The sequence below is a fragment of the Lingula anatina genome, chromosome 4 (genome assembly GCF_051362555.1).
Source record: "Lingula anatina isolate TDL-2025a chromosome 4, LinAna3.0, whole genome shotgun sequence".
Lineage (NCBI taxonomy): Eukaryota > Metazoa > Brachiopoda > Lingulata > Lingulida > Lingulidae > Lingula > Lingula anatina.
The window spans coordinates 24,356,944-24,379,313 of NC_141770.1; the positions used below are offsets into that span (position 1 = coordinate 24,356,944).

Genomic DNA, 22,370 nt, shown 5'->3' on the forward strand with positions numbered 1-22,370 from the left:
CAGGTTGTTTTAAATTAAAATTTACTGGTACATTTTTAAAATTTTGATAAATTTATGGATGAATTTTCTCATGTATTTGTCAACATTTGCCCCTACAGTACAGTTTTTAAAAGTGTCAAGAATTATTCATATTATTTATTTTTGTTTAACTTCAAATTTGCTGAGCAGTATTTGAAAATTATAGGCATGATTGGGTGTTTAATTATTTAAATGTTTTTGCATTATTATATTATAAATAGAGTATCGCAATACAATTGAAATAATTTAATTATTGTTAGAAAAAAGTGTGCAAATATTGCAGTGATGACAGCTACATGGTCTTGTTTATGACTGAAGCCCACTGATTGAAATACATTATACACTTCATAACGTGAGTCGTCCACCATGCAAATGTCATATCCCCATACTGTGAGACACTACTTCCATAAAACTTCCACAGACTTGTGCATAAAAAAAATAGGAACAATGTTCTTGTTCAAAAACCAGTTTGATTAGATTTTTTCTCGAAAGCCGAGTCCTGTTCGGCTTGAAGGTAATTGATGTTTTTCACAACTTGAAATTCTTCATACTCGTTGATAGAAGCAATTCATTCCTGTTTGTTAAATATTTGGCCTGACAAAGCATATCAAGCTTTAGGCCTGAGATGACATGTAGTAGACAACTTGCGGCCTCATGTGACTTATCTCCGGGCTCCAGCCTGTTGTCTCTTATGACCTAGAATTGATGACTCACGCTCTTCTCCAAATAAAACCTCTTTGTGGATCTATGGAGAGTGGCTCCTCAACCAGCTGAATATATTTTCAAAGAGAGGCTAGTAACAGAAAATAAGGTCAAAACAGCCGCCATATACAAAACGTGAACAGGTCTGAGAACCGGCCGGCAGAGTTATAAAAAGGAATTTGTATATCATGTAAGTATTCGATCGTAATGAACAAAAGCAACATTTTACATTGCCTTCAAATAAAGACGCTGAGGTGGTTTTTGTGATTCATATCTTTTTGATAATATCACGAGCGTCAACTTTAATCAGTGTGACTATGATTCATTACACTCAGTGTGGAATATTTTAAGCTAATTAAATTATTATGCCCATTAAACTTCTTCTTAATAGGCGATCGAAGTCACATGAACCGCAGTTTTATAAAGATAATGTATCACAACTCTTTATCACGTTGATCAGAATACTTTTAGATATAGAAACATGGATTAAATGATAATGTAGTTTATCCATGATTCGTCAGTCTCTCTCTCTCTCTCTCTCTCTCTCTCTCTCTCTCTCTCTCTCTCTCTCTCTCTCTATATATATATATATATATATATATATATATATATTTTAAGTTTTGATTCATACTTGTATACTAGATCTGTTTTTTTATTTTTTTTTCAGGCAATCCGGCATCTCCCTTATTATAGCAGGGCTAGTTGTCCATGTGGTATTCTTCATATCCATCTTTGATATCTATTTCACATCACCGCTGGTGCATGGAATGACACCATTCCAGACACCACTGGAGCCGCCATCTAAAAGACTGGTGTTGTTTGTAACTGATGGTTTGAGAGCTGATAAATTCTTTGGAGCTGATAGAGGTACAGCTCCGTACATGAGGTAACCCTCATTTTGCTATCAGGACTTAGTGTTCATTCCCAATGTAACTGTCAGTCTGCATAGATTGATTAGATTTGCAGATTCACACTGCTCCTCCTGGTGTTGAGTAAAATAGAGAAAAGCTGGTGATTATAAGAGTACACTGGAAACAGAGAGGCTTGTTAATCTGGTTGCATTCAGTGAGAGTCCCCCAGTTGGATTGCTTTATGTAGACCAATAGTTTCATTGGGAATGATCCCTTACAGATCTGAAGTGCTGTGAAGTTTTTGTTCTTACGCTGATTTGCTAAGGTTTGGTTAGACCCTTAGTAGCAGTAGTTAAAATTTTTAACTGATCAAGTGGGCAATTTTACTTAAAAGTGATAGTGATGAAAAGGATCTTTGTTCTTCATTTGACTTATCATAATAATTGTATTGATAATATATTGATGATCAAAAATAACAATGATGATGATAATTATAATAATAACAAAACAAAGAGGCTCCGAGTACAATTCCAAAATACACAGTGGATATAACATGATGGAAAGTACAATTTTTCAGAGATGTGATAGAAAAGCGTGGTGCGTGGGGGATATCCCACACCAGGGTCCCCACCGAGTCTCGCCCAGGCCATGTGGCACTTATTGCAGGATTCTATGAAGACGTTAGTGCTGTGGCCAAAGGTAGGAAGACATGATCTATACCTGTGATTGCATTGTAGGACTTGGAGAAAATACTGTATTTTTGTATTGCCACACACATACATACACACACTCAAGCATTCACACAAGTGCCCTTATTAATTCATAATTGCATAGCCAAGGGTTTATTGACTATACTGATTCTAATATAGTTCAGTCTTTTTGGGTCAGACCTGCAATACGAATATAAATTCTGTGCTAAGCCACATTTATGTCATAAGCTCTCAGCATGTCGAGGGTTATATCTTATGGTTTAAAAATCTAGTCCAGACTTGTTGGTGATAATAACATCAAAAGTATCCTTTCTTATCTGTTTACCCCCTTATTTCTTTACAAGTAACTAAAAGTAAAAATAATTGATTTATAATAAACACAGTTAATTGATTAAGTATAGTTTTTCAATAAATGATTTAAATATTATATGTCAGATTACTCTTCGTTTGTTGTAGGATGGAAAGAAAACCCAGTTGAGTTTGACTCTGTTTTTAATGAAAGCCGAACAACTTGGTCTTGGGGAAGTCCAGATATTCTACCAATGTTTGCAAAAGGTAAGGGTATAAAGTGGAGGTGTGGAGTGTATTTTATCCACTTCTGACTTTTTTCTCTCATATTGAAATATGGTCTGTTAATTAAACACCTACAAACTTTTTTACTTTGATGTTTACATTGTCATTGTATTGTAAAATGTGCAAAGAAAATATAAAGTTAAAATTATATTAACTAAAGTTTTATTTTTACTAGTTAAAAAACTGTAAACTCAGCAACAACTAGCCTTGGCTATACATTGGCAAAATGATTTCATTTTTTCAATTCAGTTTGATTATTTTAATTAAAAAAAAAACAAACTTGTACATGACACTAAAAATTCTATTCTAATTTGAGCCTTGATTCTACTCTAAATGGCCATTTTATTAACTTAATGTTTTACGTCTCTCAGGTGCCACTGGCGACCATGTTTTCACAAAGATGTACCCTGCCGCAGAGGAGGACTTCGCTGGCTCAGACACCACCAAACTGGACACTTGGGTCTTTGATGAAGTTGTGGTAAGTTTGAAATAGTAAGGGTTATGAATGAGTTCTGTTATAGTATAACCAGACCTGTGTAGTGAACGTGTATTTTGCATGTTTTATGAAATGTGAGATAGACCTAACTCATAGCTGTTGATGTAATGTAAACCCAGTACTTTGGTTGTCATATTATACTATAACAGTGCTGATAATACTATATCAGCATTCTATAACAAGCTGAGTGATTCTATCACTTGTTTTGAAGGCTGTGTTGATTAATCTATATGCAAAATTTGTGGTGTGTGAGGATATGACCCCCCCCCCCTTTTTTTTCAGCTTTCAACTGATTCAGAAATGGAAACTTTATTTAGTCCAGAAGAACACTTTTCACATAGACTGTAATATTATTATGACAACCACAATTTTACTTACTGTAAGTGCTTCTTTATTTTCAGGAATTTTTTGAAGAAGCAAAAAGAAATGCCTCTCTGGCAAGGCTTCTATCCCAAGATCGTATTGTGTTGTTTTTGCATCTACTGGGTCTGGATACATGTGGACATTCTCAGAAACCTCACTCAGAGTAAGTGGTCATTCCCAGAAGCCATGCTAAAAGAATGACTTTAAATTTGTGTTATTTTTAAGCAAAGGATGCCCTGGACTGCACCTGACTGTTAAGTGCCTTCATATGACAATGGTTGACTAACCAACAGTATTATTTAATATCAGTTAGTCCTATATTTTATGTAGGTGTATTGCTTCTTTAGATATAACAATATGGATTGATGACCTATTATCCCTTTATTTTAATTATTCTTTAGATTCATAACCTTGTCACTTAATTTTATGTGATTGTTTTTCAGAGAGTATTTGAGAAACATACGTATTGTGGATGAAGGCATAAAAAATATAAGCCAAGTTGTAGACAGTTATTTCCAACAAGATGGCAGAACTTCTTATATTATGACAGCAGACCATGGCATGACGAACTGGGGTGGGTATAGTTGTATTTTTTATTCCATTTAAGAAAATGAGACGGTGCAATAAATATATTCATCCTATAGGAGTGACCAAAAAGATGACAAAATGAATAGAAACATAGGAACCAAGTATACTAAGGTTAACAAAATATGCAATTTCAATGCCATCATGTTAACAAAAATAAAAATATCAAAATACATGAGGCCCTAGGAAAAAAGAAAAAAAGAAAAAGCATTTTAAATGTGATCACAAGAGCAAAGTAATTTTGGGTTGAGATTTGGGGGTGGGTAAGGAGAGGAGGTGAGGGGGGGGGATTTTTTTTTTTTTTTTTTTTTTTTTTTTATAGTACAATCATATTTTCCTATACTTGGATTCATCAACTTGTTGTATTTCATTAAACTGGAGAATTTGTTGCTGTTTACTGACTTGGATTCAACAGACTGAAAAAAAAAAGAATGAAGAGCAGGTTGCAAAGTTGGTCTCTGTCAACTTCTGTGGCTGGCAATTTGTGGAAATAAGCATGTAATGCAAGCTTGAAAACTTGAATAAAACATTGCCGAAACCTGTCTCCTGAGTTGGTGAGGGAGGACAGACCAAAAATGTATGAGTTTAAATACCTGTGTATTAATTGGACACTATGTCAACATGTGCGAGCCATGCCACTACTCAACAAAATTAATGCCCCCCCCCCCCCCCCCCCCCCCCGGCCACCCCTTGGGATTTGGAAGTCTTCTGTCTTTTCTTAAATGTATTACCAGGAACATATACGATGGAAAAGAAGCGTCATGTCTATTTAGGTTTTGTTGTTATTCATTTTTACAATATTGAAAATTCACTGAAATTATTCTATGACACAGGTGGTCGTACATGTACATCATTAAAGAAACCACCAAGTATTTGTAATGATGCTTGATTACAGCCAGTATAAGCTCTCAGAACTACTACAGTTCGTTATATTTGATGGAATTGTCTGTTTCTCTTTTTGAAGATCAACGGAGAACAATTTCCATCGCGTCTAATATTAACTATTAACTAATCAATTTTTGGAGTCCATGCTGAGGCATCTAAATAAATTCATAAAATGACTGTAGAATAGAACGCTGTATACACTTTCATGATGTAAAAAATAACATCGGTTATAATTTCAACAAATGATATATAACTGCATTATATACGACATTGTTTTTATTCACCAGAATCAAGGTGACGGCCGAGCGTGGATGTTTGTTTACATATTTTCCGTGTTGTTACACTTTCGCGCCTCCAGTTTTGAAGAGTTAGTCGCTTCCCGTTTATCAAACTGGGTCAAAGATAGGAGTTCTACTATCAGTTTGGAGCCGTAACTTTAAATTGACACACATAATGACAAGAAGGGCACTTTTTTATCAGATGTAGCAGCTCATGTTTAGTTTACAGAGGATGAAAAATGGCCACGAGCAGCAAATTTCCACTTGGGCTTCCTGCGTCATCCCCAGGTGGCGGTCGCGAACACTTCCTCACTTGTCCCCTCTGCCAGATTTGCCTGGACGATTTTGAAGATCCGCGAATGCTACCATGTTTCCACACCTTCTGTTTCAAGTGTATATCGAGTTATGCAAAGAATAATGGCGGCAAGTCAAGTTTCCTATGCCCTGTTTGCCACGAAAAAGTCCCGGTGCCACACGGGGGAATGAAGAAACTTCGCAAGAACTTTTTGTTAAAGAACGTGACAGACTACGTACCAGAGAGGCTCGACCCAAACCACCTGCCATGCCATCTATGTTGTCAGCACAGGTGTCATAAATGCCACAAAGTTATGACCCCAGTGAATCACATAGCAACTGACCTCCCCTCTGCCGCCTCTAACGGCAGTCTATCTCCATTGAGGAAGCCAGCTAGCAGTCCCACACCTACCAGTACCAACGGATGCAGAGAACATGCTGCTGCAAGTGCAGACAAAGCAGCTGACGAACACAAGGATAAGATGAAGAGTTTAGCGGATCAGATACAAGGGAACATTCCCTCGGTTCAGCTCCAGCTGGACACGACATCCAGTCAGACAGGCGTTGTAGATCTCAGCCAACAAAAGCACAGCATTCTGGTCCCAGACATTGAGGCTCACACCAAAAAACTGCACAGCATTGTGGAAGAGCATACCAAGAATCTTGTGGCAAGAGTCAACTCCATCTACGACACCGAGACTGAGATGCTGAATAAGATGCAGGACAAGATAGATGCCCATAAAGCCAATGTTGACCATGTCGTCCAGTATGCTGAGATATTGACGAAGTTTGGCTCTGACTCCGAAATCATCCAACAAAAGCCAATGCTTGAGAACAGAATGAAGGAACTGATGGAGGATGAAGTGTGCCAGCCAGACTATATGGACAATTGTCGGTATAATGCTAAAGAACTCTCAGAGAAGGCAATAGACGAGGCATTTGAGGATATCACCAGGAAGCTTGCAGCAGTGAAGTATTCCCCACCCATGAAGAGAAGGCAGTTGGAGTTTGAAATCAATGAGATCAATCCACACCTGTTTCCCATGGAGATCATTGTTCCCTTTCGAGTTCCATCAACACGCACCGTTGTTGTGAAAGAACTGCCATGTCAGACGATCAACACGGCACTTTTCAATGATCGTTTAGGTTGCGAGCTGGATGGTATTGCAGTGGATCCCAACAACGATGACATATACGTGGTGGATCGCATCAACAGTTGTGTGAAGCTCTTCACAGCCAGTGGCCAATACAAACTGCAGATAAATCTAAGGGCAGCCATCCCCTACCCGAGTAGAATTGCAGTGGTTGAGAATGGGAGCATTGCCGTTGGCTGCTGCAGCACCCTTGTTGGTCTCCCTTGTGAAATTAGAATTCTTTCTGTACCCGCTGCCAAGAACGAACTGTCCATCGCAATGAGCAATATCAGAGACTTTAAACAGGGTCGAAGGGGTCTGTTCCTTGTGCTGAAAGTGGATACGGCCATCAGGAAGATCTACGTCTTCAAACGAGAGAAGGTAAAAAAAGCAATGGACATTCCTCCAGAGATCAAAGATCCCTGGGACATGGGTGTTGACAGAAAAACCGGCAACATTCTTCTCTCGGACATGCAGCACTGTGTCTGGATCCTGGACCAACACGGGGATATCCTGTCACACTACGGGGTAATTGGGATCAGTGGTTCCACCACAAACCACATGCTGTACAGACCAACTGGACTGTGTGCTGACCAACACGGACACATCCTGGTGGGGGACTCTCGTAATGCCAGGATTGTGATGCTGACACCCAAGGGAGAGCTGATGCATTATGTCGCCACCAGGGGGAACCTGGCCGGCCCTCTAGCTGTTGCAGTGAACAAGTGGGGCCAGTTGCTGGTGACCGACTGTGATGGAAAGGCCACGGTGAAAGTGTTTAAATACCTGATGTAAAGGACAATCACTGGTATTTAATATATTATAGTAATTGTACTTGACAATGTCATACAATGGCACCAGGCTTTATTTATATCTGACTAGATGTTAACCCCTTAAATAATTATTTAATGTTTGATGTCCAAGACATTCATACTAGTATGAGTATTGATATAAAGCTTTTTGTTAGAACTTGACATTTATCATTCATTTTCTCCTTATAACAGCATATTTGCCTTACACTGTTAGAGAGAGAATTTGTATTTTGTATACTTACATAATTATTCAAGAATTGCAAGTGTGATCCATGTGAAATATAATATTATGTTTTCCTAGTTTATGTCAGAGTGCTTTGTAAATATTGATGCCAAGCAATGTGTCTTGAACAGAGTGATGTATATATCTTTATCAATGTGTTATTTACATCCTTGAAAGTTTTAAAATATTTATTTATATATTCTCTGCTTAATATTTCATGTTGGAATGCATTAAGATTATTTAACGATTAATTTACATGCTTGTAATTTTTAAAATGGAAGCTAATAGCTACTAGTATATATTTATATATTCTCTGCTTAATTTTTCATGTTGGAGTGCATTAAGATTATTAAACGTCAAATTGTGATCTATTTATTAATAATTTTTATGTGAAGATAATCAGTTTTTTGTGCACTTAGAAATGTTTATATCTAAGAGTGATATTTGAGGATACTTATTATACAGTTTAGTTTGTATTTTACTCTCACTGTTATAACAAATATTCTTCTCATTCTTTCATGCAAGATGTATAATATAGCAACAATCACTGTGCCATTGCATCACAATTCTACATTTAATATTACTTGTGCCATAAAATTATTTTTATACATTGATTTTGTTGATAATGTGCTTTCATTTGATGAAAACAGCACAGGAAAGAGCCATTCCAATAAAGTTGATTGTCAAATTCTTAATGTTATTTATTTATGTTCTGCACTCAGGATGTTCTAAATACTGGCACAGATAGGTGTTTATTAGTAAAATTTGTACCTTTGAAGAAAAATGGTGAAAGCGGAGTGTTATTTAAGTGCTGTGAAGTGTACATTTTCTTTCCTTTAATTTGCATTACACAAAATGTTCTGCATTCAAAATTGGCAATCTGAGATTGAGCTAACTCCACCAAATTTGAAAAATTTTATTACAATTATTCATTCATTCATTTATTTATTTGTATTTTATTTATTTATTCCTTGCAAAGTTCACCTTTACAAGACAGGCATGGCAGATTGGGGAAAAAGCCTTGTTGGTGTAATGCCTCATGCTGGGTTATTATTATCTACACATGTGGGACAATGTTCCCTACATTATGTGGGTTATCACACAGATTGTGTCTCAGGTCACTTCACATAACATGATTCCACTCCAAGGCGTTAAACTGGCTGATAATATTCCTGTTAAAACCTATGTGATAAATTTTGGCACATAAAGCCCTGTTCTGCTGTATTGAACAATCACATTGATAAAAGCAGAATTTGTTTAACCAATCTATTAGTTATATATAATACTTGATATAAATGATATAAAATCAAACCATTTCTAAAGAGACTTAAAGGGTGTTTCTTTTCTCATGAAGCATGTTCTTTTTGTCCATTGTCCAATAAATTTACTTTTTTATCATCATGACATAATTAGACTTTGACAAACAGTCAGATTCGAATGTCGTACCAGCTGGAATGATCCAACTCTGCATTCGAACTCTAGCTTAAGTGCATTCAATGCAATCAGTTTAACTGTCTGAAACTCCCCCCCCCCCCCTTGAGTAGCTAGATAATTACTTAATAAGGGGTTGCAACTTGAAGAGGCCTGTCAGACATTTAAGCTTACTACATATATTGATTGCACTGGGGGAGAATCTCCTTCAGTGATGGATCGATCCAGCTAGTATGATGGGTTTATCTGAATGCTCTCCATGTCATAGTATTCTGATAAGATTGTATTAAGGAGTGCACATCTGGCACTAAGACATCTTTTATCTGACATGTTTGAGTTGTTATTTGTCCCCACCTCAGGCTTGTCTTCCATAATCATCATGCCTCAGTCTGCTATAGTGGAGCAGTGAATTTTCAGTAATTTCTGGAACTCAGGTGACCCGAGCCTGTCCTGTGGTAATTGGCCCCCTTTTATTTCACTTTCATACCCCCCCCCCAGTGGTAACCTGAGTTACACAGCTCTTTCTGTTTGTGGACAACTTTTGGTGTTTAAAATGAGAGTCACGGTTCTGACTCTGAAACTCATATGAAGAATCATTCTGTATGAAAGCATGAAAAAAAAAAACATTTCAGATAGCTGTTCTTTGTATGTCAACTTTTGTTTACCTTCACTAGCAGTTATAAAGTTAATCTTTGACAATTCATATAACCAGGTTAATCCATGTGCATTTTTTCACTTTCCCAGCACTACCCAATATCAGCCCTGTCTGAGCACAGACCTTACAATGTTTCACTTAATTGTCATATCTGTCAATCACAGGTTCCCATGGCGCTGGCCACCCCCACGAGACGCTGACCCCCCTAGTGGCCTGGGGTGCTGGGATTAGAAGAGCCGTGCCACCTACCTCACAAGATGGATACAGTGACACTTTCTCTGAAGGTGATTGAAGTGCATGACATTGTATTTTAGTTGAGATCTTAGTAGTTTGTAAAAATTTAAGTTAATAAAAGTGATGGGGCCAAGATTTTTTTAAAATCATTATGATAATATAGATAAGATAATTTACAGCAAATTGTTACAGCATTATTCCAGCTGTCTTTTGGCTATATATGAACAAATTTGATTTTATAATAATTTTTTTTTATCATATGTGCTTATCTATTTTTAGATTGGAATTTATCACATTTAAAAAGAAGTGATGTCAATCAGGTAATTTTTTCTTTCTTTTTTTGGAAGAGCTAAGAGTGATAAGTTTTGATAATTATCAACTTCAAACTGGGATTAGATAATAAATCAAATTCTCACATGCAGAAATACACATATACTGATTATAATAGTAATTCTTGAAAGAACAAAATTGACTACACATTTAGTGCAATATTTAATTTAATGATAGTAATTTTTCTATTTGATTACAGGCTGATATTGCCCCTCTAATGTCCTCCCTGATAGGCATAGCTTTCCCACTGAATTCTGTGGTAAGTTACATGCTCTGTCTTTGAATTCCTGGGAATGGATTCAGTGTATGTACCTGGTGGTAAAGTAATTGCCTTGTATTTTATTGTTGAAATAAATAATCTGTTGTTGTTACATGCTCTGTCCTTTAATTCCTTGGAATAGATTTAATATATGTACCTGGTGGTAAAGTGATTGCCATGTATTTTAATGTTAAAATAGGTAACCTGTCGTCCATTACAGTTTATTTTACTAATAATGGTGTGGGAGATTTAAAAGGAATCAAACAGTCAGATTAAGACCATATCTGCCTGGGCACAAATCTCCCTAGATTATATCTCCAGTTATTACTCCACCAACATTTAAACGTTTGATGATGCAAGTGAAACATCAACCAGGAGTAGTAACACACATTTTTTCAATATTAATAATTCTATAGACAAACTAATGGGAAAAAACACAACATTCTAATAACTTCAGTAAAGAGATCTGTACTGAAGGTCTGTGTGTCTCCCTAGAGCAACTGCCTTAGGATGGCTGCACTAGTTAACACATATAACTATTGCAGTGAGAAATGAGGCAAACAATATTGAATATTGATTTTTAATCAGCTAATTTTGTTAATTCATGTATTTATTCACACAATGTAAGGCTTTTAAGAGCACTATTAAGAGGGAAAATGTATATATAAGAGAATTTTTTTAATCATCTATAAGCATTGACATCAAAGTATATCATAAAATATTAGTCAAAAAGATCAGCAAGGTATGAATTTTAAAGTTGACTGATCTTGTATATCCTGGGTTTAAGGCTTTAAACCATATCTTCCCATTTTGTCAATAAGGACCATCTCATTAAAGTTAACATGTGTTTTATATTATCAGGGACTGCTTCCATTAGACTACCTCAACAACACAATGGAGTATAAGGCCAAAAGTATTTTTGCCAATGCTCAGCAGATACTGGCCCAGTATCAGGTAATGATAATAATGATAATAATTATGATGATAATAATGATTATGATAATGATGATGATTGTGATAATGATGATAATAATGATCATAATCATGATAAAAATGAAGAGTTCTTTTAGGATGGTGCTTCACGTTCATATCTATTCTGTGTACAACGATTATAATAAAGGTTAAAACAAAATTCTAAAGCGTACCAACTAATATAGAATATGGCATGTACAGAGGATATTTCTTTTAGTTCCAATAATATTCAGATTTATTTGTTGAACATTGAATGCAGCAATTTATTTTTTGTCTGTTTTACTTTTTTTAATTATTATTTTTATTTCTCTATATATATATTTATTTTTTAGACATTTACAAAAATTTGAATACCAGAATAATTACGGAACAATTCCTTAGGCAGTGTCAGATATTCTATATTTGGAAGGACTTGGATTTAAATGTTTTCATATTTCTAGGTTAAAATGTCACAGAAACAGGAGACAACCCTGTCAGCTTTATTTAAACCATTCATGTAAGTACAGAAAAGGAAGAAAAAAGAGTTACCATGAAAGCAATAAGAACTGAGGCACTGAAATATATGAACAAAATAGATGTCTTATTAATCATCTTTTAGGTTTGTCACAGTATTTTTTCCAATTGTGTCATAAGCATCAATCGGAGAGAGGTGACAATTGAAATGACTCAAAACATTTTACATTTTTATTCTTGATGTAGTCTGATTTGTCACCTATTCTTTCATGCCATTTTATTATTTGTTGGTTCACTGTTGTCTTAAAAATCTTGTTTTTCCAGGCCCCTAACATTGTCCAAGCAGGTAAGTGAACATTTCTTTTGTAGTTTATTAAAATAGGCCATGATGTTGTCAGAGGTCATGAAGTTGTTTTTACTCATCAGAATTATTTGACAATGTTTAAAAATAATTGATTTTCCAAATTGAATTGTTTGAGTTTTGGCTTATGTTGATAATTCATTCAGTTTTTGTTATTACTTATGATTAATTATTTTGAACTTCTTTTTAAATTTTCCAGGCAGACAGACTTAGAGCAATAAGAAGTGACATTCAGACAGAGAAGTTTCAAGAGGCTGTAAGTGCACTGAAACTTATAAAAATTCAGTTTGTTAATTTGTACTATATGTATTAAGGGATTAATGGTGATGCTTTCTTGACCATATCCATATTGATTTCTTCTGAGATGAATTGCAAAATTTGGAAAAGTTTGAAAATAATGTATAAGTTTTGCAATGGTTTATATTTTAGATTGACCAATCAAAGGAATTAATACAATTGGCTTTGGAGGGTCTAACCTATTATCATTCATATGACAGATTCTTCTTGGGGTAAGTTGTTGCAGTTGTATGATCAGAGGGCAAACGTTACATGATATAGTGGAAGAGTGATAGATGATTAGTTGGCAGTGAATTTTGATAAACTGCGCATTGCCCATCAGAGGTCACCTATTCCAATGTGGGCCATTTGGCATTTTAAATAGTCAAAATATTATCATCACACATACTTTTACAAATATATACAAGATTAATCTAATACAAACTTCCATTGCCTCAGTGTCAGCGTTGCCTTTGGATTTTTGGGATGGATGGCATTTGTGTTCACTCTCATCATCCGCGATCACACAGATATTTCTAAACACCGCACCAAGATGGAGCTGTTGGACCTTCCAGTGTGGAGAACAGAGAGAGGTCTGGGAGTAGTGTTTGCAGCTGTTGCCATGACTGTGATTGTCCTGCTATTTGGTAATTGGCTAACTATAATTATTATTTTTTGATCACACTGTTATTTTTCAGTTTGTTCACTATGATACATGTCAACAGGTGTAAATTGTCTTGAAATTTGCTTCATGAAGTTTCTCTGGCAGTGTGGTATCTTTTTATTTGTTTTTTTTCTTAGAATTTCCCAGAGATCACATAAAACATTTTGATTAAAGGTATACATGTACTTCAGGTTTATCTGCATCATGCACACAGCTACACTTCACTGCCACCTGTGTGATGCAACCACTGCTTAAACATTTGATGATGTCTGTTGAGCAGAAATCATACAAAACACTCATAAATTATACTGATCTTTTTGTATTTCAGTTCAAAGTCTGCCATTCAGCCACTATGTGTATTGCCTGCTGCCTGTTATATTGTGGTGGGAAGTCATAAGAAGGTAGTCAGCTGACAGTCATGTGACTAGAAACCTTAAATGGACAATATATTGGATTTTTGACACCAGAATAATTTGAATAAAATTTTCCTTCATCAATACCAAAGTTACTGTTATACAGAAAACTTATTTATTTGGCTCATTGGGGTATCCAGTGTCATTAAGCCAAATATCTGTCTGGAAGTATTATACATGTAAATTTTATGACAGACCTTTAGTGCGTCAGCACAAACTGTTTTAATAGAAATACGGGCACATTAATAAGCCACTGAAAAGTTCATGTTGGTTCTCAGTGGGTGTTATCTAGTAGAATATTGTACATTGTTTTACTCTAAGATCCAGTTGAATTATTTCAATACTTTGATTTATTGTTCTGCAATTACTATGTTTACCTCCACTAAAACATGATTAACAAAATATGTTAATGCAGCTTTAGAATTATCAGGGCGTATAGTTTTGAAAAGAGGATATATCTTGTAATTTTAGAAATATTTCATTATAAATTATCATGATTATTATAGTGTTAGGTGAGACACAACTAGTATTTCACTAATTTAAAACATTTCTCCTGCAGGAATACAATATTGGAAGATGCTTGGAAGAATGGCATTAAAAACAATGCCTTAACAGTGCTGCTTATTCTGGGTATAGGAAGTGGCGGCCTGGAGATCATTGTGAGTGTTGGACTTAAGATGAATATACAGTTAATAATGCCTAGTTTGCTTTTGAAATTGATATTTAAATACACATTCCCTTTATATTGAAAAACATGATTCATGTTCCAGTCTAGGATAGTAAATTTCTGTTGCTTTTAACTACTGTAACAGCTTTCTTATATTATTACTATTGTGATTATAATGCTGTATGCAGAAGTATACAATTATGGCAATTTTAATTTACAATTTTCATCATATTGAAAAAAAATCAGGTTTTTTTAGTACCATTCCATGAGAAATTTATTGCTAGCTTAAGTGTTATTTTTTATTATTCCTCAGGTAATGGGATTCTTTCGACGTGAGCTGCTCTCAGTGGGGTTTATATCAATGGCAGTGTGGCCATGGCTTTCTTCTACTTCCAAAGCACACAGAGTAAGATGGAGTGAATCTTTAAAAATATTTTGATAATTGTCTGCTCACATCATTTACAAATTTCATACTGTGGTCATTTTTGCTTCCTTAGCATAGATTTATGGCCAAGAAATTCATTTTGAATATTTGCATGATGATTTTTCAATTTTTATGTAACAGTTGAAACAATAATTTCCATGATAGTTATCCTAGGCTATGAGAATAAAAAATGTCACTAAATTTGCAGTTTAACTCTAAACAGCTACCGGTAAAATCCGTACTAAGTAGTCTTATAAATTAGCATCATATTCTTGTTTTAAAATTCCACTCATAGCATGTAGGCTCAAATATTATTGCTCTCACTCTAGCAGTTAGGCAGTTCCTTCTGGAGATTGAGTTCTGTGCTTTATGATGTTTATTTACAGTTATGATCTTTATGATTGTTTTATTGTATCTGTGTCTGTTTTCCAGAAGACTGTAATAGCTTGGAGTATATCATGTGTTTTAGTGGCTATATTTCCCATGATGCCTGTGGTAGGCAATGGTGCTAACTATTCCCTAGTGTAAGTATATTTGTGGCCTGGAGATTATAGAATATATTGTATCCAAATAATAGTAATTTGGTGATTGAAAGGTAAATTTTGTTTAAAAGGTTATTGGATGAATATTAAACTATGTCGTTTGCATGAGATTTTATTTGATAGCCGGTAATGTTAGAATTAAGTTAGTCTTTGCGGCTTCCCCATTCATTTAACGAAGAGGGACTGTATGTCAGAAAGCTGAAACCAGTCATAATATGATGTAGTTTACAGCAAACAAACAGAAAGCACCAGACCCTCCATAATAATTGTTCACACCATGATAACTCTAAAAAATTAAGCTTATTCACTTTTCTCTATGAAATGTTATTCAAAGTCTTTCTCTCTTCCACAGCACTTTAGCAGGTGTTCTGGCCATGGCGTGTGCTGTTATGTGTCTATGGGGGTAAGTGGTTTTCTTATGTGTAGACATATTTTTTTAATAAATTGAAAAATATGTGTAGACATATTTTTCAATTTATTTATTTATTTTCATGTGTGTCTGTGGCTTTAGCACTGATGAGGTAAACAAGAATAAGGAGTTCAGAATTTTTTTCTGTCATCAGATTATAAGAATTCTAAGTTCAAAAGTTCAACCATCTTCAGCAATTTCAGTGACAATTAATTTAGATAAGGCATGAAAAATTAATGACACTTTATGATAATTTACCTGTACAGGGCTATCAGTTTTACAATTATGCACTAAAGGCCTACATGAGTTGTTACCAAGAAGGAAATACATTAACAGAATGAGAAGCAATTATGATCATCATTGAAAATGTGTCAAATGTTCACTTTACCTGTTTCTGGTAATCAAAAATATTCTGACATGTGATTGAATTTGTTTCTTAGCCTGAAATCTCCAGGGATGGAAATTACTTCCCAAGGAAGGCACATCAATTTGGGAATCCTACCTTACATACAGGTATGAAAAATAAAGAATATAAATAAATGAGCAGTAACTGTTAATATGCACAGTGTTAATTTCAATTCAAGAACTTGAACCAAGATGGATTGGTAACAAATATTTTATGAATGAAAAATTCAAAAATTATATTTATATTTGTTTTATTTCTTTGCTTTAGCATAAAACACTGTCTTTGTTTGGTGTTTGGTGTTATAATTTCTTTAAAATATGTGTACTTTTTTGCTTTGTTCATGTTAGGAAATCTAAGTCAAATCATTTGTGCATAAAGGGTACTTGTGTATCAATTAAAATTCAATAAAGTGATTGTGTCTTGTATCTTTCAGATGGGGGTTATCTGTGCATCCGTCTTCATAGTCACCACCACAGCGTGGAGTATCAGCAACAAGGAGGGGCTGCCACTGGTCAATCAACTGGGTAGTTGGACAATATTAGGTAAGACTATTTTAAGTGGACTAAATGATTGATTTGGTGCTTCTGTGTATTAAAAACTGTTACAGTAATTATCTGCATTTTTCTTAGCTGTGTGACAAATTATGTTGAACTGGGGCATGCATATTTGACATTCTCTGTTTAATTTTTAGTGTACTTTTTACAGTTTTTCAAAATTTTGTTACAGAGAAAATAGTTTTAAGTTTTATTGATAAAAAAAACTTATTTAAAGATAAAATTTTCATCTGAAATTGATCAAATTGACATATAATATTACAAACAACAGCATTTTGATGCAAAGTCCAGTAATAAAAAGCAAGTTTTTGTTGGGAGGAAGGATGTTTATCTCACACACACACACACACACACACACACACACACACACACACACTGATTGCTCCATAATTCTAGATATCTGCCTTCCAGGGTTGTCCATTATTCTTCCTCTGTTCAGTGCCACACAGTTGTATCACAGGTTGTACAGTATAGCCATGGCCTTGTTTGCACCATACCTCTTAATGAGCACAGCGTATCCTTGACAGTTTTTATTATTTAAAGCAATTTCTTTTTATTAACTTTTCCTTTTCTTTTCGTCTACCATTTATATTCTATATTAATATTGCACTGAACATAATTTGATTTTAGACTTAAAATAATATTTAAATGATAACAATAATTATTATTATTATTATTATTATCAACTATTGTACCAACACTTGGCGCAGGCAGAGGCAGGTGATTGTGATTGAGGCGTGTTAAGGTGTGTTTGAAATAGTGTTCGGGGTGTGCATTATAACTTGATGGAGTTTTGCTGGTTATCTACTAGTGGAATGTTTGCACCCTGAGATTCAGATGTGTTTCAAGTGTCCTCTGAAACTTGGTTTATGTTGATAAATGATGAATATTTAGTTTCAGAAGTTTAAGAAAATTGTTGAATCTTTTAATGGATATTTGCTGTATGGAACATTGTCAAAGCTGGTGAGATTTTCTTACAGATAGTAGACACCTGTGAGATCAGATGCTGTTTGAATTTTTCATGGTCTGACAATTCACTTGTATTCATTGTAACACAAACATGTACATGATAGCTTAAATTGATAACAACTGTTCGATTTGGCTAAAAAATGGATTTCCTGGGGTAAATAACAATTTTCCCATTATACTTACCAATGGTTAATGGATCCTTTCTGACATTCAAAATGAGACCATGTTCTCTTTTTATTTACAAAAAAGTTGTTTTTTTTTAAATAATAATCTCCAAGAGATTTTTATAGAGTATAGCCATCCATGGAGGTCACGTGCTTCAATGACAAGCACAGATTCCAGAATAATTGCGCAATTTTGTTGGTAAAGGAGAAAATACTATAATTCTGTGAGCTGTTAACAATCTTTTTATTGTTAATATGAATCTTTTATGAAATATTGTCATACCTTTAAACCAATGGCACATCTAGAGAAATATTGGCTAATTGCTTGTAAATCAAGGAGACAAAAAGAAAAGACTGCGCTTCCCTTTTTAAATAAGGTGGAGCTGCCAGGTGTCATTTAATTTCTTGATTTATTTTAGCTGTCAGTGCCATAAAGGTATGGCAGCATACTGCACTCCCTGTATGTGCCAAAAACTGTGCGGTGGCATTGATTGCTGCCTCCACAGACTATATTCTGAAACAAGTAACCCCATCACTAATGTGGAGTTGTTCATTCAATTAATGAAAATCTTAGATTAAAGGAAAGCCACCTGCTTGAACAGTATGAGAAAAGCCTTCAGTAATAATTTGACCTTTTCCTTCAATCTGAGAATAATTGGTGATTTACACCAAGGTACTGGTGGTGAAGTTTCCAACTCATGGTTAATACAATTTTGAAAAGGGTTCACTTAAGGTACTGTAAGACTAGCGCATTTCTAATCTGTTGGTATTGGCAAGGTACACATACTTATTAACTCAGTAGAATTATTAGTGAAAACAGGATTTTTTTCCTTGACCATGCACACAGCCATGAAGGCATGTTTTGTCTGGCTCTGTGTTCGCTGTTGTTTTCCTGGCTGCAGATGGAGTATAAATTGGCTCAGACAGAAAAGGTAATATTAGGACACAGATAAGAAAAGAAAAAATAAATGACTAAGTAAAATAAATAAAAAGTTTAATGAAAAGCAGGTGTTTATAAATAGAAGTTAGTGAACTTGTACTAAATGGCATATAGCTCTGACTTTGATGTGCAGTAAAATATTAATAAATTATTTAATTGCTTTTAGTGACCACATTCATGCAGGAGAAATGAGTCATAAAGTTAACCCTTATTTTTGTAATATACAACAGATCTATATTAAAATCAAATATTTGCCCATGTGATTGTAATTTGTTTAGCTCATCATCACATTCATTTTGGCTATTTCAGAGCATCAGTGATGGTCACAAGCAGCTGGTCAGAGCTCTGGACAAAGTGGACTTCAGCCAGATGGACACTGTAGAGAGACACCTGATTCAGGCGGACCTTAGATGTGCCTACTTCTTTGTATCCTTCATGATACAGAAATCCATTTGCACACAGATTTCTGACTCGGAGTTTGATGAAAATCATAGATTAAAGGAATGCTCACTTATTACTTGACAGTTTGAAATATCTTTAGGGACTTGAACTGAATGAAACTTTGAAAGATAGCAGCTTACTTAAATCTATGGAGAAAATATTTTAATAGCCAGAAAATATAGTTCATGTCGTAGGCTGCCTGCCTTTATGCCCTTCCCACATATTTTCTTCTTATTATATTATCTGTATGCCTGCAGAAGAAATATTATCTGGCACAACTGGGAACTTTAACTTAATTGAACTTTTGTGCCATGGTACATGTATTTTTAGTCATACCTGGAAGCAAGGTACTATTGAAAAGGCCCAGTATTTGGTCTGTACATCTGCTCATGCCTCCAAAATTGGGAAAAGGGAGAACTTGGGGATGGAGTGAGGCTGTCACCTTCTTTGAAACAGGGGATTTAATTATTACATGTACTTCATGATAAATCTAATTACCCTTGGTTCACCTTTGTTTACTGTACAATATTCTCCTGTATTGTGTCCCAATATGGTATCCTAATTAATATATTCCTTGACTTAGAGCTCCAGGTTTTTCTGATCATCTCAGCCTTCTTTGGCACTGGTAATATAGCCAGCATTAACAGCTTTGACCCAGCCTCCGTCTACTGCTTCCTGACTGTGTTCAGTCCTTTTGTCATGGGAGCTCTCATGCTGTGGAAGGTAAGAAAGTCATGGGGAAGGTGAAGTAGTACTTGACATTTGCTCAAGAGTGTGTTGATTGTAGTCTAACAAATGGCACAAAGTACCAAGCAAATTTTTTTATTGTGACCAATAAGTGTTTCCTTTCAAGTCATGACTTTATTAATATAAAATTTCCAAACTTCACACCCTCAAGTAAATGTTATTATTATTATTATTATTATTATTATTATTATTATTATTATTATTATTATTATTGTTGTTGTTATTATCATCCAGAACCTGATTCCGTTCCTCCTTGTGACGTGTACCTTCCATGCTATCCACCTGAGCCTGCAGGTGCCCACCAAGAGTCTGTTTCTTGTGGTACTGCTCATGTCAGACTTTATGGGTTTGGTTAGTGGCACTTCCTCATTCTTAGAGTGTGGCTTTTTAATGTTATGACAACAATAACAGCACTAACATTGTTGCTGGTATTGATTGATTGATTTTTTTTTGTTTTATTTTTTTATTTATTTTTTTTGTTTGTTTGTTTGTTTATAAGCTTACAATTTTTGAAAGATGACTTAAAAGATAATTGTATATCACCTAAGTTTTTATGCTGGTTTATTCTCAGTGCAGCTCATTAATGGGTTATTTCACCATTGCCAATTGTGTACTGGTATCATTAAAAAAAATACCTGCTCAATCTTTTGAACGTAGTGCTTGTGCATTCATAGACATAATAAAGTGCTTCGTATTGATTATGTTGTCTCCAATATTGTGTCATTAACACTTTTATTTTATTTTTACTTATTTATTTGTTTATTTATGTATTTATTTATTTATTTATTTTTTAATCTTTATCTTGGGTTTTGGATTGCACGTGCAAAAGCATTGAATTGTTTGCGTCTTTCATTGAGGTTGGTTTTGCTTTCTGTTTCAGCAATTCTTTTTCATGGTCCAGGATCATGGCAGCTGGCTGGAGATAGGAACCAGTATTAGCCACTACGTGGTAGTCATGTGCTCCATCATATTCCTTATAATGTTCTTGGGACTAGCCACCATTTTGACTTCATGGAGAATTGGTCCTAAACAGACTGGGAAGAATCTCTGAAAGTGTCAAGTTTTGTTTTGATTGTCATTCCAAAGAAGGTAATGGCTTCCAATCCATGGTACTTTAAATTGAAATTATTATTCAAGAATCCATGACTTTTCACCAGATTGACTTCATACAGTACTGGGCCCAGTAGTTGAAAGGTTTATAGTTTGTTTTTTTTAATTTACCCAGAGAGAGCTTCACGCATTGGTAAACCACAGTTGTGCAGCTATAACTGATGTACACCTTCATAACTATGTGTCAGTTTTTCTCTCCAGAAGGGATCATACAGACATTTTATAGTTCTTCTGGTCTTAGCAGCCATAATAATAATAATAATAATAATAATATTATAGAGAGCATGAGTCATGAGTCATGAGTGTGATAATGACTGGGTTTTTGTTTATTTATTTTTTTTTGTTTGGTTGTTTTTAGAGACTGTTTCTGTGACCAAACAGACAATCTAATGATTTTAAAATTGTTATGACAAATGCTCTGAAGGTTGAAATATATCTTGTTTTAAGTGTGATATTAATAGAGAGAGCCTTTTTTATTTTTTTGAAACATTATTACTGCAGTCAAGTAAAGTGTGATTGAGTAATCATGGAAATAAATACCAGAAGTAGTGGAAGAAATGTGTATCTGTCTTCAAAGTATATAGATCAAGATCTTAGTGCATAGTGAAAGTTAACATTTTTTTTTCTAATTATTTTAGGTTAATTTATTTTCATAAGTTCTTACTACAAAACTGTTTGGTTTTGTTAAGAGTTTGACAGTGGAATACCTCATCAAGTGACAGTTAGATTATGATCCATTTGTAAAGGAAAAAATGAAAGAATGATGTATTGTCCTATATTGGTACTTATTTTTGTAGAGTTAGTGACAAGCCAAGACTGAAGTTCTGAGATTTTTAGAAATTTAAAATGGAACAATCCTCTCTTATGATTTATTTATTTTACAGATTTTGTTGTAGATTTAAGTCAGTTTTTTTTTCATTTGTATGTGTTTATCTAATCAGATTTTATTTGATCTCATTGCAATGATAGTCTTATCTAGAACAGAACATTTGGTAATCAGTATCCAAATAAAGGTTACTTCTTGAT

At 34.6% G+C, this 22,370-nt stretch overlaps 2 protein-coding genes across 2 annotated transcripts; both read left to right on the forward strand.

The window, feature by feature from the left end:
- The first annotated feature begins 748 nt into the window (after positions 1–748).
- Positions 749–22,369, forward strand: LOC106151506 (GPI ethanolamine phosphate transferase 1). The gene is made up of 29 exons (XM_087011183.1): positions 749–910; positions 1,388–1,606; positions 2,149–2,270; positions 2,738–2,836; positions 3,226–3,332; positions 3,752–3,876; positions 4,157–4,287; positions 10,174–10,293; positions 10,523–10,563; positions 10,773–10,832; positions 11,694–11,786; positions 12,245–12,300; positions 12,582–12,603; positions 12,818–12,874; positions 13,048–13,127; positions 13,354–13,541; positions 13,887–13,959; positions 14,531–14,630; positions 14,952–15,044; positions 15,495–15,586; positions 15,957–16,007; positions 16,454–16,526; positions 16,853–16,961; positions 17,385–17,487; positions 18,954–19,038; positions 19,356–19,472; positions 20,079–20,210; positions 20,469–20,585; positions 21,115–22,369. Coding segments are annotated over exons 1-29 (2,838 nt in total). The 5' UTR covers positions 749–908; the 3' UTR covers positions 21,286–22,369.
- Positions 5,333–8,618, forward strand: LOC106151528 (uncharacterized). Its single transcript, XM_013524845.2, has one exon. It carries the CDS (start codon positions 5,701–5,703, stop codon positions 7,681–7,683), a length of 1,983 nt encoding a protein of 660 aa, XP_013380299.2. The 5' UTR covers positions 5,333–5,700; the 3' UTR covers positions 7,684–8,618.
- Position 22,370: the final 1 nt, after the last annotated feature.